The sequence below is a fragment of the Meleagris gallopavo genome, chromosome 1, assembly GCF_905368555.1.
Source record: "Meleagris gallopavo chromosome 1, MGAL_WU_HG_1.1, whole genome shotgun sequence".
NCBI classification, from domain to species: Eukaryota; Metazoa; Chordata; class Aves; order Galliformes; family Phasianidae; genus Meleagris; species Meleagris gallopavo.
In genome coordinates, this window is record NC_139404.1 from 125,989,456 (window position 1) to 126,003,680 (window position 14,225).

The 14,225-nt window shown below is 33.5% G+C and overlaps 1 protein-coding gene across 1 annotated transcript in view; it reads left to right on the top strand.

The window, feature by feature from the left end:
• The window catches only part of PRKX (protein kinase cAMP-dependent X-linked catalytic subunit), a 56,920-nt gene extending 43,189 nt beyond the window's left edge, over positions 1–13,731 (top strand). Inside the window, exons 5-9 of the mRNA XM_085212819.1 lie at positions 1,757–1,852; positions 5,384–5,441; positions 6,232–6,309; positions 9,356–9,498; positions 10,004–13,731. Of these exons, the coding sequence (XP_085068945.1) occupies positions 1,757–1,852; positions 5,384–5,441; positions 6,232–6,309; positions 9,356–9,481 (358 nt within the window). The 3' untranslated portion in view covers positions 9,482–9,498; positions 10,004–13,731. The remainder of the gene's footprint in view (positions 1–1,756; positions 1,853–5,383; positions 5,442–6,231; positions 6,310–9,355; positions 9,499–10,003) is intronic.
• The last annotated feature ends 494 nt before the right edge of the window (positions 13,732–14,225 follow it).

The window sequence follows — 14,225 nt, forward strand, 5'->3', positions numbered from 1 at the left end:
AGATTTTTATGTAGCCAAACGTAATTTAAAAGAATAATTGAAAGATAACATAGTAATATAGAATTTTCAAATTAGGAAAGCACAAAGCAAACTTAACATGCACACATACATAGAAACGTACAGAAGTTCCTTATTCTTCTTGACTTAACACCTCAGCAGCATATAGAGCATTTGGAGATGGAGGAAAAAAAATATCCTGTATTACATATCGATCTGCTTACAGCAGCAGGCACCTTCGTGCTGAGCAGTTCAAAGGTCTAATTCTAATTGTCTTATAATTCATTAATACACTATAACAGATAGAAAATTGGAAGTTGAGTCTACTGTTTGTTGTTTTGCTTTGGAGAATGTGAAGGACATTACACAAGTGAAAAATAAAGTTTATGTGATCTACGATAGTGTCTGGTTTGCAGAAATGTTACGTTTTAAATGTGTCCACTTTTCTTCTTTTCTATCAAATTAGTAGTTTGTAAGAATATAAATATTTTTCCTGATATCTGTATGTTCTCCAGTTTCAATAGTGAGAATATTCAGTTTTTCATAATAAAACAAATAGTTTCGTCATAGTTCAAAGCTTAGAAAATTATAACCTTTCTTCTCTTAAAAAAAAAAGGAAAAAAAAAAAATTAAAGACAAATCTTAGTCATATTGGGAAGAATTTGGTTATGTCTGTGTCTGAATTTTAGAGTATTGAAAAGGAAATGCTAACCCACTTCACCATCACCTAAATAAGCATTTAGTACTTCTGAAAATATGTACATGGAGGAAATAAAGTACAGTACTTGTTGGGGAATAATCTGCTTTGAGTAACGTAAAATTAAGGGAAGAACTTGAGATGAAGAAATGTTCTTCCCCTTGTTTCTGCTACCAGTAACTTCTAAAACCATCAGCACTGTATTTGTATTGTGTACACGTGCCTGCAGTTTAAGTCTTTTAGAAAGTAATTACAAAGTGTTAAGAAAACGTGAAAACATTCTAAGTGTTGAGGCTGTTGTAACAGTATTTGAGATTTTGAATAACATCTGCATTAATTATATCCAGTTTCTATTTCATAAAGGATTTGAGGTAGAAGCATAAGAGCAGTGTTGTGTTACAGAAGTCAAGGTGGGACAGATTAGTGAATGAATAGTTATTCCATTCCCCTAAAATATTTCCTGTGGTAATTTCTAAAACGATGACTATGAAAACCTGTTGGCACTTGGTCAAAGCTGAATTTGCCTGTTGAACGGAAGAACCTACACTCTGAGCCTGTTGCAGTAATTGGGGTCTGTCATATACTGGTAAGGGAAGCACAGCAGAAAACTTTCTCAAATCTTATCGTGGATGTCAGACTGGAAGCAGTCTCTCTGATATCTCACAGCTTTGTGGAGAATTCTATAGAAAATAAGTGTAGAATTTTAATTGTATCTTGATTTCCTCATCATCCTGGAGAGATTTAAATCAATGCTTTATCTGTCCCAGTGCAGAAAAGAGAGCTGCACTTTAAGAGACTTTGGTTCTGAACAGTCTGAACAACTTGTCTCCTTCAGACCTTGTCTAACAAAGCCTGTACTTAAACTAAAGAAGTACCTTAAATAACTGAACTGGACTACCTTGTTTGTATGTAGGGCCTTTGACAGTTTGAATGGAAACTAGTCAGTGGTTACAGGACATCTAATCAGTTTGGGGAGATTCCTATAACAACATAATATTTTCAAGATTCTTATTTTCTTTTTTTTTTTTTCCTAACCTCTGTAAATTTGTTGTGTTAAAATAGGTTTCCTCCATTTTTTGATGACAATCCATTTGGTATATACCAGAAGATTCTTGCTGGCAAAATAGATTTCCCACGGCATTTGGATTTATATGTAAAGTAAGTCTGTGACTTCCAACCATGTCTTTTATATTTTGATTTCCTTCTGAGCATTCTTTTTGAAAGGATCTTCATAGATGATTGTGATTTTCTAAAACACTAAGTAGGAAAATATTTTAGATTGCCTTTACTTTTGCACTCAAAGTAAAACTGTATGTGTGATAGACTTCAGGCAGGTGATACCGTTGTTATATACTATTTGCCTCTCATACTTTTCTGCATGTATTGGAATATTAAATGCCTTCCTGCATTGTGCAAAGCTTATTGGTGCAAGCATGGTGTGGGAAAGGAAGAAAAAGAGAACTATGAGGAGATACTTTAGCATGGATAAAAATTAGGAGGACACCTTACTGTTCCTTTGTGTAAGTACCACTTAAATCACTCTTGACATAACTACTTGAACTCTGATACTTCTGAAATTCCAGTGTAAAATGGCTCTTCAAATAGTGGAGACCCAGTTCAATGTGCAATCTCAAATATGCGTGTATGTTTTCTATTCATAATATTTTTCAACCACTACAGGTGGGTAGCAGATAAATGCTTCTTTCTCCTATTCCAAAATTCCTTCATTGAAAGTTCTGTCACTGAAATAATTGCTAGTAAATTTTAGAGTTTCTAAAGTGCAATTGTAAACATAGGTTTACAGAGATGTAGAGATGATTGCATGAGTGAGTGCAGGAAGTTATTCTTACATATCCAGGTTAATCTTTTGAGGTATTTTGAAGTGATCTGTTGAAATGCCATTTGCTTAATGTCAACACTAGTTTGATAGATAAAACACTGTATGGCATATGTAACAAAGTCTGTACAACTTTAGCTGAACATCCATGAATTATCCTGCAAAGCTATTAGTTTGGGGAGAAATTTGTAAACCTTCTCTGAATCATCAGGTTCACTGAATCAAATCTGTCTATGTCAGGTTATGCACATTAGTGTCTCTCATTCGTGTATATTCTTAAGAGTGTCACTATCTTGAAGTGGTTTCTAATTAGGGTAGTTTCCTCCAGTCTTCTAAATCCAATCTATCTTAGGAAAGAGAGTGTGCATTTCCAGTGTGCATACTATGTACATCAAAGTATAAAAGCATGACCAAAGCTGAATAGCTCAAATTTAGGGTATTTGGGTAGGTTGAGTTAGCATAGAGTATCTAGCAGCTCTTGAAAGCATTTGAAAGTAGAGGTGTTGTTAGTTTGTGCTTGTATTTCATGTTCACAGACAAGCACTTACCTCTACTATCCAGAAGACACCTGATGCTGTAAGTTTCCTAGTTATGTTATTAAGCATATATATGCATTTTTTGCTCTTCAGTCTAGACGTGAATTGCAGGATACATTAATCAGCATACTTGCTGATACACCTCTTTGCCAGTTTTTGTTATCCAGATGTTCTTTCAGCTTGTGCTTGGCAGTTCATTCCCATTACATTCCTGCCTTTAAGGGGCCTTGTGGGATTCTGGTTTGGACTTTTTTCCTTTCACACTTTGGTTTTGAGTGATCTCATCCATTGACTTCACCTGCTTTCCTGTACCAAGTTGTTAGCGTAATTTATGTCTCGTTGCAGCAACTTCCTTAATTTTAAATCATAATATGAAGAAAAGGTAGTTTCACATCTTTGCACCATTTTCTTAAAGCACTTGCTAAGATTGTTTTGTTCTAGTAAGACAGTCTCCTTTCTTTCTTATATCCCTTTTGTTTTCATTATCTTCTTCCTAGCAGTTGGTATCTCAGAAAGAAAGAGGAGTATCATGTCCTATCTGACGCATCCATCAAAATATTGGTGTTATACAATGTTTGTAACAATTGAATTATAAGTCTTTGCTCTTAGGCAGCAAAACTTTTCTTCTGTTTTTGTAAACTTTTCTTGCAAAGACAATTTTGGAAAATGCCAAATGAAACGTCAGTGCTCCAGGAATCTGGAAAGGTCTTGATGTAGAATCTCATTCTTCATGTACATACAGCAGTATATCAACAGATTCTACCGTGATGATTTCTACATTTTTCTTGAGAAACTGCAAAGTAAAGAAGCACTCAGCTGTCACTTGATTCAAATTAATAGGCATCTGTTCATTTTTTTTTGTGACAATACACATCACTGAGTTTTGCTATGCTTTTCTAATATCAGTTTTTGAAGCTAACAAATAATGATCTTTTCAATGTTTTCTAGTTATACTGGAAGAGCAAACTCCATGATTTCACTTTGGCTGTATATCCTGTCTCCCATTTTGGTTTTCTGGATTTCTTTTCAGTTCTACTCAGCTGAAAAATTGTTTATAACCACTCATGTAGCCTCCTTTGTGAAGAACTGGAAGGAAGCATTTCACTAAAGGTCACTGTAAAAGGAGTCACTTGCTTTATTTAATACAATCCAAACAACGACTGTCTGAAACTATCATAAGAGTTTAAAAAAATGATTTCTGCCTTCTTTATTCTCCTTTTATCTGGCAATTGAATATTTTTCCGGTTTAGTTTTAGAACTGTATCCTGCCAAATACAACAGTTTTTGAAACAGTCCAACACATTCACTTGTGAGTTCATGTATTCTTTGTGAATAGTTTTGCAATTCCTAGGATACATGACACAATATTGTTTTTGTTTTGGAATAGTAGGTGTTTGAACCAAGGGTGGAAAGAGACAGGTATACTATGTTTGCCTTTTTTTTTTTTTTTTTTTTTTTCCCTGTAAATCAGCTTGCTTAACCTTCTGCAAGGTTAAAAAGTCTAAGTTGCCCATATTCTCTAGATCTTTAGCATTTCAAGCAATACTGGAACTTTCAAGTCTGTTGAGACTGTAGAAACAAGAGAGGTGGCTCAATTGTTCTTACCTTTCATTGGAAGTTTCTGAAAGAAAAATGATAGGTAGCACAGTAATAATTGAGGTACAAATTAACTGCTTCAAATATATGAAGACAGATTTTCTCCCAACTCGTAAGTAATCAACTGGACTCGATAAATTATGCTCCTTTAGTTTTATGTTGTTTGGCACTTAGAAAGCACTTTGATCTTAAAGCACAAATCTTTTGTGTGTCTGAATGTATTTTCATCTTTTAGAAGGTCGATGTAGCTTTATGTAGAGTTGCTCAGTGATGTAGAATCACAGAGGAAGGTTTTCATTTTCACTGAAATGAAAACTTGCAGATCTCACTAGTTTTATAAAGATGAGTAATTCTTCCATGCATATTTAGCTGTCAAAGAATTTAAATTTGAATGTATGAAGTTGAGGGTGTGACTTCATCTGTATTTTATGTATAAGTTAGGGTTGTATTCTGCCAAATAGATTTGAGATCAATTTTGATATTCAGAATGCCCAAGAAAGTACAACAATGCATAGAAAGATAGTACTACTTGGGGAGAAGGAAAGAAGAGAAAAAAAGATAATGACTCTTAACTCTCCTGAAATGCAAAATAAATGAATGGATAAATTATACACAGTATTAACTAGCCAAAGTGATGTATGTTCTTATTCTACAGCATTTGTATGGCAGTCAAATATATATTGCTTCTGTTGAACAGAGAACACATATTCTTTATTGCAGAGACCTTATTAAGAAGCTACTTGTGGTTGACAGGACAAGACGATTAGGAAATATGAAGGTCAGTATAAAATGCTAGATGTAATGCACAAGGTGAAAGAATTTTACAGAAAAGACTTAAGAATAGTTTTTAGTTTTATGAGTTTGAGTTACATGTTTCCAAATGTGACTTCTGTTGTCCAGTTCTAAATGAAAAGTTCAACTCTGTATTTCTGGAAGTTTTACTCATATTGTTATCCAACTCTTCTCAAAAGTAAAAAAAAAAAAAAAAAAAAAAAAAAAAAAAGTACATAATAGAAACCAAGCCAACCAAGTGAAAGTAATCACTACAAAACACTAAAATGAAAAAATAAATGGTTTTATATATATAAATATTTTTATAACAGTATTTAGGACTTCTTTTTGTCAGTACTAAACATCTGTAACATTTGATAAAAGTATTTCCTAGTACTGTCTTCTACTTTACACTCCACCAACCCACAATTAATTTCTTTTACTAGTGTGAGAATTAGAAAGCAGGTCTGAATAAGAGTCATTCTTTAAAGCTCTGGAGTAAACTGAATTAAATAAAACTGCAGTGAATGGCATTTTCATCTCCCTTGTGTAAGAAGAATGCTAAAAATAAATAAATAAATTGAACTGTACTGATGGAACTTAGGATGTGCTAGGGAAACAACACCTGTAAATTTATCCTGTAGAATCTTTTATTGATTATCTCCTGAAAAAAAAAATGATATAAGATTAAATAAACCACTAGGGTTTTTTTTTATGGCATATTTCTTATGGTGAAATGCATGTCTTGGCATTCATATCCATTTATTAAATGTTTTGTTTATCTTTGTTTTTAAAAGAATGGAGCAGATGATGTGAAGAGACATCGATGGTTCAGGTCTATAGACTGGGATGCTGTACCTCAAAGGAGACTAAAGGTGCCTTCTGAAAAATACTGTATAGGACATGCCAGTGAGAAGTTACTGTTCATTTGATCTGTTCTTTTTTGCTGTGTGTGTATGTCTTCATGTGTGTATGAGTATCTGAGTATTTGTATCCATCAATAATTATACTTTTTTTTTTCTTTTTATACTGCAAATTTAATTTATTTGAATGTCTATTCACATATTATGTGCAATACACTTATGAATAGTCAATTTAAAATAGCCTGCTTTGTTTTGCTGGAGTCTGGTGATCAACATTACATACAATAAGCTTCAGTTTTCATTTATAGGTCTTTGTAAGTAACTACTGTTGTAGGATTGAAAGAGTGTTGGTGTGGGGTTACCTTTGTTTGCATCTTGTACTTGTGGGAATATTTTCTCTGGGCTTTAATTTTTTTCTGCCAAGTTCAACTCAGGTAAATGCTTTAATAAAATGTAAAGCATATGGGAGTAGGAAGAAGAGGAAAGGTGAGAGAGAAGGATTTATGAATGTAATTCTAACCTAAGTTTTAACAGCACTGAATTCTAGTATTATATGAGTGAGGGCAGATGTTTGCAAAAGCTATCAACACTGTAAAATGCTTTTTAAAGAACTTTGGAAGTAAACCGTTCTTTCTTTCCTCAAAGTTCTAACTGGAACAGTTTCTCACAGAAGTGATTTTCAATAACATAGATAGCCATCTGCAGTCAGTCAGGTACTAATTAGATGTTTGGATTTACTTTTATTTGCACAGCTTTTTACAATGAATTTCTAACTAGATAATTTGGGGAAAATAGATAAGAGGTGAAAACACTCATGAGGTATTTTTGTAAACAACATCCTAATGTAATGCTGTAGGCAGTTTTTTTTCTCCATTTGATGTTGGGATTACAACAGCTAATTGACGATTTATCTACAGGTGTTACAACAAAGGCACATTTTTCATATTACCTACCATAAATTCTGATCACGCAGAAATCACAGATGGGAATATAACATCGTAATAGAAATTCCAACTCTGGTTTACAATGATTTGTATTACTAAATAAATAGCAAATAGTATTAAAAAAGTGAATGTTAGTCTCAGATCCAAGCACCCTTTATGCAGCATTGTAATTAAAAAAAAAAACTCACTGGCATTTGGGTAATGAATTTGAAATTTTGTTTCTTAGTGATGATTGCATTGAACTTTAGAAGATGAGGATGAGATCCTACTTAATTATTCTTCAAAGCAAAGACATAAATTGGGTCACAAATTTGCTTTCTGATTCTGCTTCTAAAAATAACTATTTTGATAACCTTAGTCTTTTATCTACTGATGAAGAGATGGAAAACATGACATAATACATGCATTTTTCCTCTAAAAAGTATGAGTTGTTCTGTTGTACAAGGGGGCATTGAATCAGAGTCCTGAAATGATCTTAAATGTCAATATTTTCCAAATAACATTAAATGCTGGGAGAGAGAATGTAGTTTTGTTAATGTGAATTCCTCTCTCTGCCTCTGCATTACATAACAAAACTTGTTTCCCTGATAGTTTGCTTCCAGGGAAGCAGGGCTATCAGGCATTCCCTCTCCTGGAGCAAATAGCTCTGATTTTTCTTGAAGACCCATTTTCCATGGGCCTTGAGGCTCTTTCACATTTTGAAAGCAAGATCAGGATAAAGCAGGTTTTGGGCCAGGCTACATCTTCCCTTGACATTAACTGTAGCGTTTTGGCAGTATTCAGTCAGTTTGGATAGCTGTCACTGCACAGGAAGTTTTGAAAGTACATTTTCAACTTGTTTTTGCAGTTTGAGAATATTGGAGGATTGAGATTATGAAAGACTATGGCCTGGAGAGCTGTCCTACATACCTGTGTCCCCCACACACAGCTCTCTGGAACTCTGCATTAAACATTAAATCACAGAAGCTGAGCTTCTGGAGCAAAGCACATTGTGCCCGTCTTCATAAGAATCTGTGCAGTATTCTGTGGCTGCCATATTGCCAAAATAAGGCTTTGTTTTTGATTGAAGTGTGGAGGTACTGTCTGTAAGGACTTTTCCTTCCAGCTGCAAACTTACTAATAGCATTTTTCAAAGCCTAAAATTTCAAATTAGATCTCAGAGCAGTGGAAGCCTTTATCAGGAAATGGAGAACAACATTTGTAGTTCTTTTTGTGCTGTAAGTTTCTTTGGCCTATTTGGTGTCCTTTAGGTTTTCTTAAACTAGAGCAGTATGTTTGGTATACTGATACTTAAGGTCTCCATACCACTAAGAAGGGGATAGAAATGAAGATCACTTGAGTAAAGAAATGTTTTTTCTACCTGTAACTGATTAAGTGTTTCAGAAAGAAGATTTCTCACATTCCTGTGTCCAGAAGGGCAGAGCAATCTCAGCCCTAAACAGAAAACAGGAAAAAAAACCTGTAAACTGGAAATCCAAAGGATCTTCTGAGGAAAGAGGTAGAAAACAATTATTTCTCATTGGACTTCCAACTTCCATAAAATCCAAAGATCCGTTTGTGTTAAGATACTTTTACTGACATCCTTGTGAAAATCAGTTTTTTACAGTGCAACAGTTTCGTTATTTGCTGCCTAGTAGATAGTGTGAGGCACATACAAGTTAGTTATTTCAGCCTCTTCAAATGCAGCCAATCTGTAATTGAAAATAGAAGGCTTTTTTTTTCTTCAATTACAAAATAATTACCTGCCCTGCTATCGTGACTTTATCTTAGTTGAAAGGGATCTGATGATGATTATGCTGCTGCTTGCCAGTTGGCCGAAGAGTGAAGGATGAGGAGAGTGGCAGAGTACTCTGTAATAGAACATACCTGGAAGCTTAACTGAAATAATCTTGTGCAGTAATTAACTTCCATTTGTGAAGTATCTGGAGCTTGAATGCTAAACAAATAGATATCTGCATTATAAGTGTTTTTTTTTTTTTTTTTAACTTCAGACAAAGCTTTGGAACACGTACGTGTTGCTGTAATCTTTTCTCTCTCAATGTCAGTCAATATTGGTGAAAAAGGTGGACTTCTGTAAATGCACACTAACTTTTTTTTGTACTTATGCTCACTAGCCTCCTATAGTGCCGAAAGTATCCAATGATGGAGATACTTCCAATTTTGAAGCTTATCCTGAAGATGACTGGAACAAAATGCCTCCAGTACCCCCTAAAGATCTAGAAATTTTCAAGAACTTCTGAATGCAACACTGGACAAGGTATGTTTAAAGGCCAGGAATCCTCTTCAAAAGATTGCAGGTTGGTGAGTGAGAGCCTTGTGCAAAAACTGTGTCTTCTGATTCATAACAGTGATTAGTTCTTCCATACAGGTCTTGAAACCAACATGAATTGGCCACAGCAATGCATGGTATAAAGTAAAATTGATATAATAGATTTTAAAGCAGGCTTAGTGAATGATAGAGGTATGCAACAGACTTTGTTCTATAGTGGTTCTTATCCAAGTATATTTTAATCTTTCAATCTTAACTTTTTAAATTGAGTGTGAAAAGCAAAAATGTAGATTCATTTGACAAATAACATTCATTTCTTAATTCCAAGATTTTTGTATTAAGAGTAAATGCTTTAGTTCAAGGAACAGGATTGTCAGTTTAATTCTATACCTTGAATTATGTTTTAGAACTGTGAAAGACTGAAAACTGACATTGAATTCACATGTTCTGCATTGTGTTTTTAATTCTTTTTTTTTTTGTTTTTTTGCCCTAGAAACTGGAAAGAAAGTAAAGAGCAAGCCTGAAGAAAAAATTAAATTAATACATAAATGAAGACTTTCCTTGTGGATGAGAATTATACTGCATTCAGATATGCAAACGAGAATATAATGAATATCTAAAGAGTTGGAGGCAGGCAAGCATCAGTTTTAGCTGTAAACATTTGGCATTGGTTTAGTAAATTGTAATGTTGACAGTCTACTCCGAAATAGACTTGAGTAAAGTGAAATATTTTAGGATTTTTTTTTAACTTATGGTTTAGTTAAGTTTCCTGCTATTCCCAGATCCTTTTTGCATAATTAATTCATAGATTTAATTTTATAAGTTTATACTAAACTTGTGTAATTAAAAGCACAAATTAGTATATATGTATATAATGAATACAATACAACTAAAGCACAGGAACTGTGCAAAGATGTAAATTTTTGTACTTTGCAGAGTCTATGATTTTTATTTTTCAAATAATGTTTTTCAAGAAGTTCTCTAGGGATAAAAATCTTAAAAGGATAAATGAGTTTTTCATCATCTTATATACATTTTATAATTCTTTGTAAAAATAAAAAATAATTAAGTTTTAAATAAGATTTGTACCTAAAATTTCCAATGCCTCATACTTGCAACCATAGTACTTGAAAGCAGAAAGACAAGGGCATGTTTTATTGTTGATTAAGATACATCTTAATGGTTAATTTATGAAATTCTGTTACACTGATGTCTCTACAAACCAGGATATTGAGTGATGACGTGCTGTCTGAAATGTGATTCCTCTTGTGACAACTCTCTGTAAACATTCAGCTCAGTGCATACTGGTATAAGGGCTATAACTGGCTCTTACAGTTGTTGTTCTCTCTCTTAAGCTTGCTATCTTTTCTAAATTTAAAGCATGAGCCATAACAGACTTTCTTCATTATTGGCATAGTTGTTGTTGAATATTTGGCACTTCTAACTATCAGAGGGAACACTAAATATATGTTAGAGCCTGCTCTTTCTGCTCCTGCTTTTGGAAATAGCCTGAAGTCTCCACTGCCAGGAATTCTATATGTACAGTGCTCAAGCCTTAGATCTGAGGAGTTTCTTTTAAACTGTATAACAGCTTTTTGACATCTTAAATACACTGAATTTAGGAAATATTTGCAATACTGTTTCATTTTAAGTAGCACCAAGAATCTGTGTGTGCATATGTATTTCTCTCGTATATGAGTACGCATAAACAAAAGTAGATTGTATACAATTCAGGATTATTTCAGTCTTTTTCATGTTTCATATTGAGATATTTGTTTTAATACAGGGGAAACTGAGTGCTTTGATTTCAAAAAGTAAATACTTTTTTGGTTTTAGGGAAATCATATTTAGATCAAAAGTTTTTGTTTGTTTCAGAAGTGCATCAGCTTATTGAAGTTGTACCACTGTGACTGATGGCTCTACATAAAACTGTCTCTGTAGATTTTACAGACTGTTTTCCCTGCAAAGAATTCTCTCCACATTTTTTATTAATCTAAAATGCCATATAAATGGGGGCCAAAGATTCATTTTTCAGAACTAAATTTTGTGTGCTTACTATACAGGCATTCTAGTAATTGCAAATTAAATTACTATCTTTATAAATTTATGACAGATCTACAGCTGGTCTCTCCTGATGGAAAAATTACTTCAGTTCTCTTTTGTTTAGCTCTAAACAATGCAGAGATGTAGTAAATAGTAAATGTACTTTGAAAGCTTGCAATTTCTAGTTTACTAGATCTTTATCTTTATAAAACAAATTAATTCTTAGAGACTGTATGACTTTTTGCAGAAATACAATATGTAATAAAGTTACGCTTCTTCAAAGAGGTAGTTCTGAATTATTACAAATATTAAAAAGTGCTGCAAGTTGATTGCCCCAGCTGAAAATCAGTGAAAACTATATAGGAATACATAATAAGGAGAAAATCCACGGAAAATTATCCTTTTAACATGGTATAAATACCTTGTTCTCTTGAAAAATGAGTCTAGACTTCTTTATTTGTATCCATGGAGTGAGTTATTCCAAATCAGTTGGAGAAACTGAAGTACATAAAAGAGCTTACTTTGTCTAAGGGGGGAGGAAGCACAGTTTATTTTTTAACGTGCAAGTTTCAGTATTTTTTTGAATCCTAAGTACTACGAAAACAGCATGATTTTGTGTTTTTCTTTCAAATTTAAAAACCGCACTGTGTTTAAGTCTTCAGAGCTGAGTAAATGAAGTTTGAAGTTGCATTTTACTAATCTGCTACATTGGTGGTCAGAAGTTTTGAAAGGTTAACAGAAAATCATTGATTTTCTTTCTTACCTATTCTTACTCATTCACATACCCATTGCTGGCAGTGGATGCACTGGCTCTCACACTATGATAGAGACTAAAGTGAATACAGTCTTTATAGTACTAATCCATGGACTTCACGTTGTTTCCATAACCATGTGTACTTACACCTAACTACTGACCCCGTCAACATGCTTTCTAGTACAAAACTACCTTCAAAATTTTTTAAATTAAAATCCTTAATAAGAAACCTTTTTGAAACATTATTATAAATGACCAGTTATTTTCTCTACAGTCTTCAACTTACTGAACTGTTACTTTACATGCCCATTTTATTTATTTGCACAAGTGAGTTGGTTTTATTTTAAGTCTTTGCTGGGACTTCATGGACCACTAACGAACACAGTTCTGTCTGAGTGCTCAAGCAGATGTTTCCAGATACATACTGCTCTAAGGACTCTGGATTTATTTTATTCTTTCTTAAGCAAGCTAGAACACTTCTGTTTTTCCTTCCTCCTCTATTCTGAAGTTCATTTTATTATGGTTGCTTCTGTTAACATATATTTTTGCATATAGACTGTTGCATAAGGACTGTTTTCTTGTAAGAGCCCATAGGCCTTTCATATTCTGCTTTGGCAAACAAGAATGTCAAACATTAAAAAACAATCTTTATTTTTGAGTTTTATATATATATATTTTTAATTGCCCGATTTGAGGTTTTAAGTGATAAACGTGCATTGTAAACTCAATTGCCTTGTAACCAAATAATAAAAATGCTTCATGATTTAAATGGACAACATGCTGTAGATTTTCCTGTAAATTAGCTTGATCAATGAATATGTGTGCTACTGAGCTTTAACTTATGTGATCTTCCACTGTAAAAAATCATTGTTAATTGATCAAAATATAGGTACTGAACTATGTTTAAATAGATCAACAGGGATTGTGCAAGTTTGAAAGCAATTAAGATATGGCTGTTCCTCAGCCCGTCTGCTTGCCATTCAGAAGAGTTGTGATGCAGTGCTTCCTATGCTATAGAGTTATTTTTCAGCTTTCAATGACTGTAGCATGATTCCTTTTCGTACTGTACTGTGTACAGACTTCCCATGTTTTGCACTTTTCTATGGCAAACCTAACTGCTTTATAAATACTCTGTTGTGTAGTAGGTAGTGGTAGTGATAGCAGGCATTTGTGTAGTACATAACCAGTTTGATCCGCTAGTTTTGCGAGGTGAACTTGGACTAATGTTGTATGTTTCTGGTTGCTTGTTGTGGCTCACATGTATAAGTACTGTTCAAAGTTACAAAGTCAGCCCTCATTGCACAATGAAAATCACTGTGATCTGTACATAAACCCTAGTAAAATTTTATTGCTGCTTAATTTATGTAATATCTGTCAAATCTGGATTCATTTAATAAACCTTTATAACTTTTTGAATGTTTAAACCTAGTTTGCTTCCATTTATGTTGGGAGGAGGTACAGGTTCTTCATCCAAAAAAATGATGAGGGAGAGAGGAATAGGAAAACAACTTTTCCTTTTTCTCAGGAGTTAAGTCTTTCCAGAGTATGACAGAAGTGGTGGAAAATATTTCATTTGGCATGGAAGAAGTACCAAGAAGTACATTTTCCAATTCATTTCAGGTAGTACTGATACTGAAAACCGTTGACTTGAACTTCTCATTAAACTTTGATTATATGACCCTAATTTATTTGACATTTTCACGATTTAATGATCTGAACACTATCCGGAACATTTATTTCAATCTTTGCTGTCATTTTGCTAAGCACCAAAGAATATTCTTAAAATGTCAAGCACACCTAACTGAACCTTTTTTTCATCTTCTATCAAAAACTTCAATCTTGCTTTTACCAGAAATCATTTAGATGTTGGTTGTAAATTACTTCTCAAGTGTCAGTTGCACTTTATTTCTTACCTATA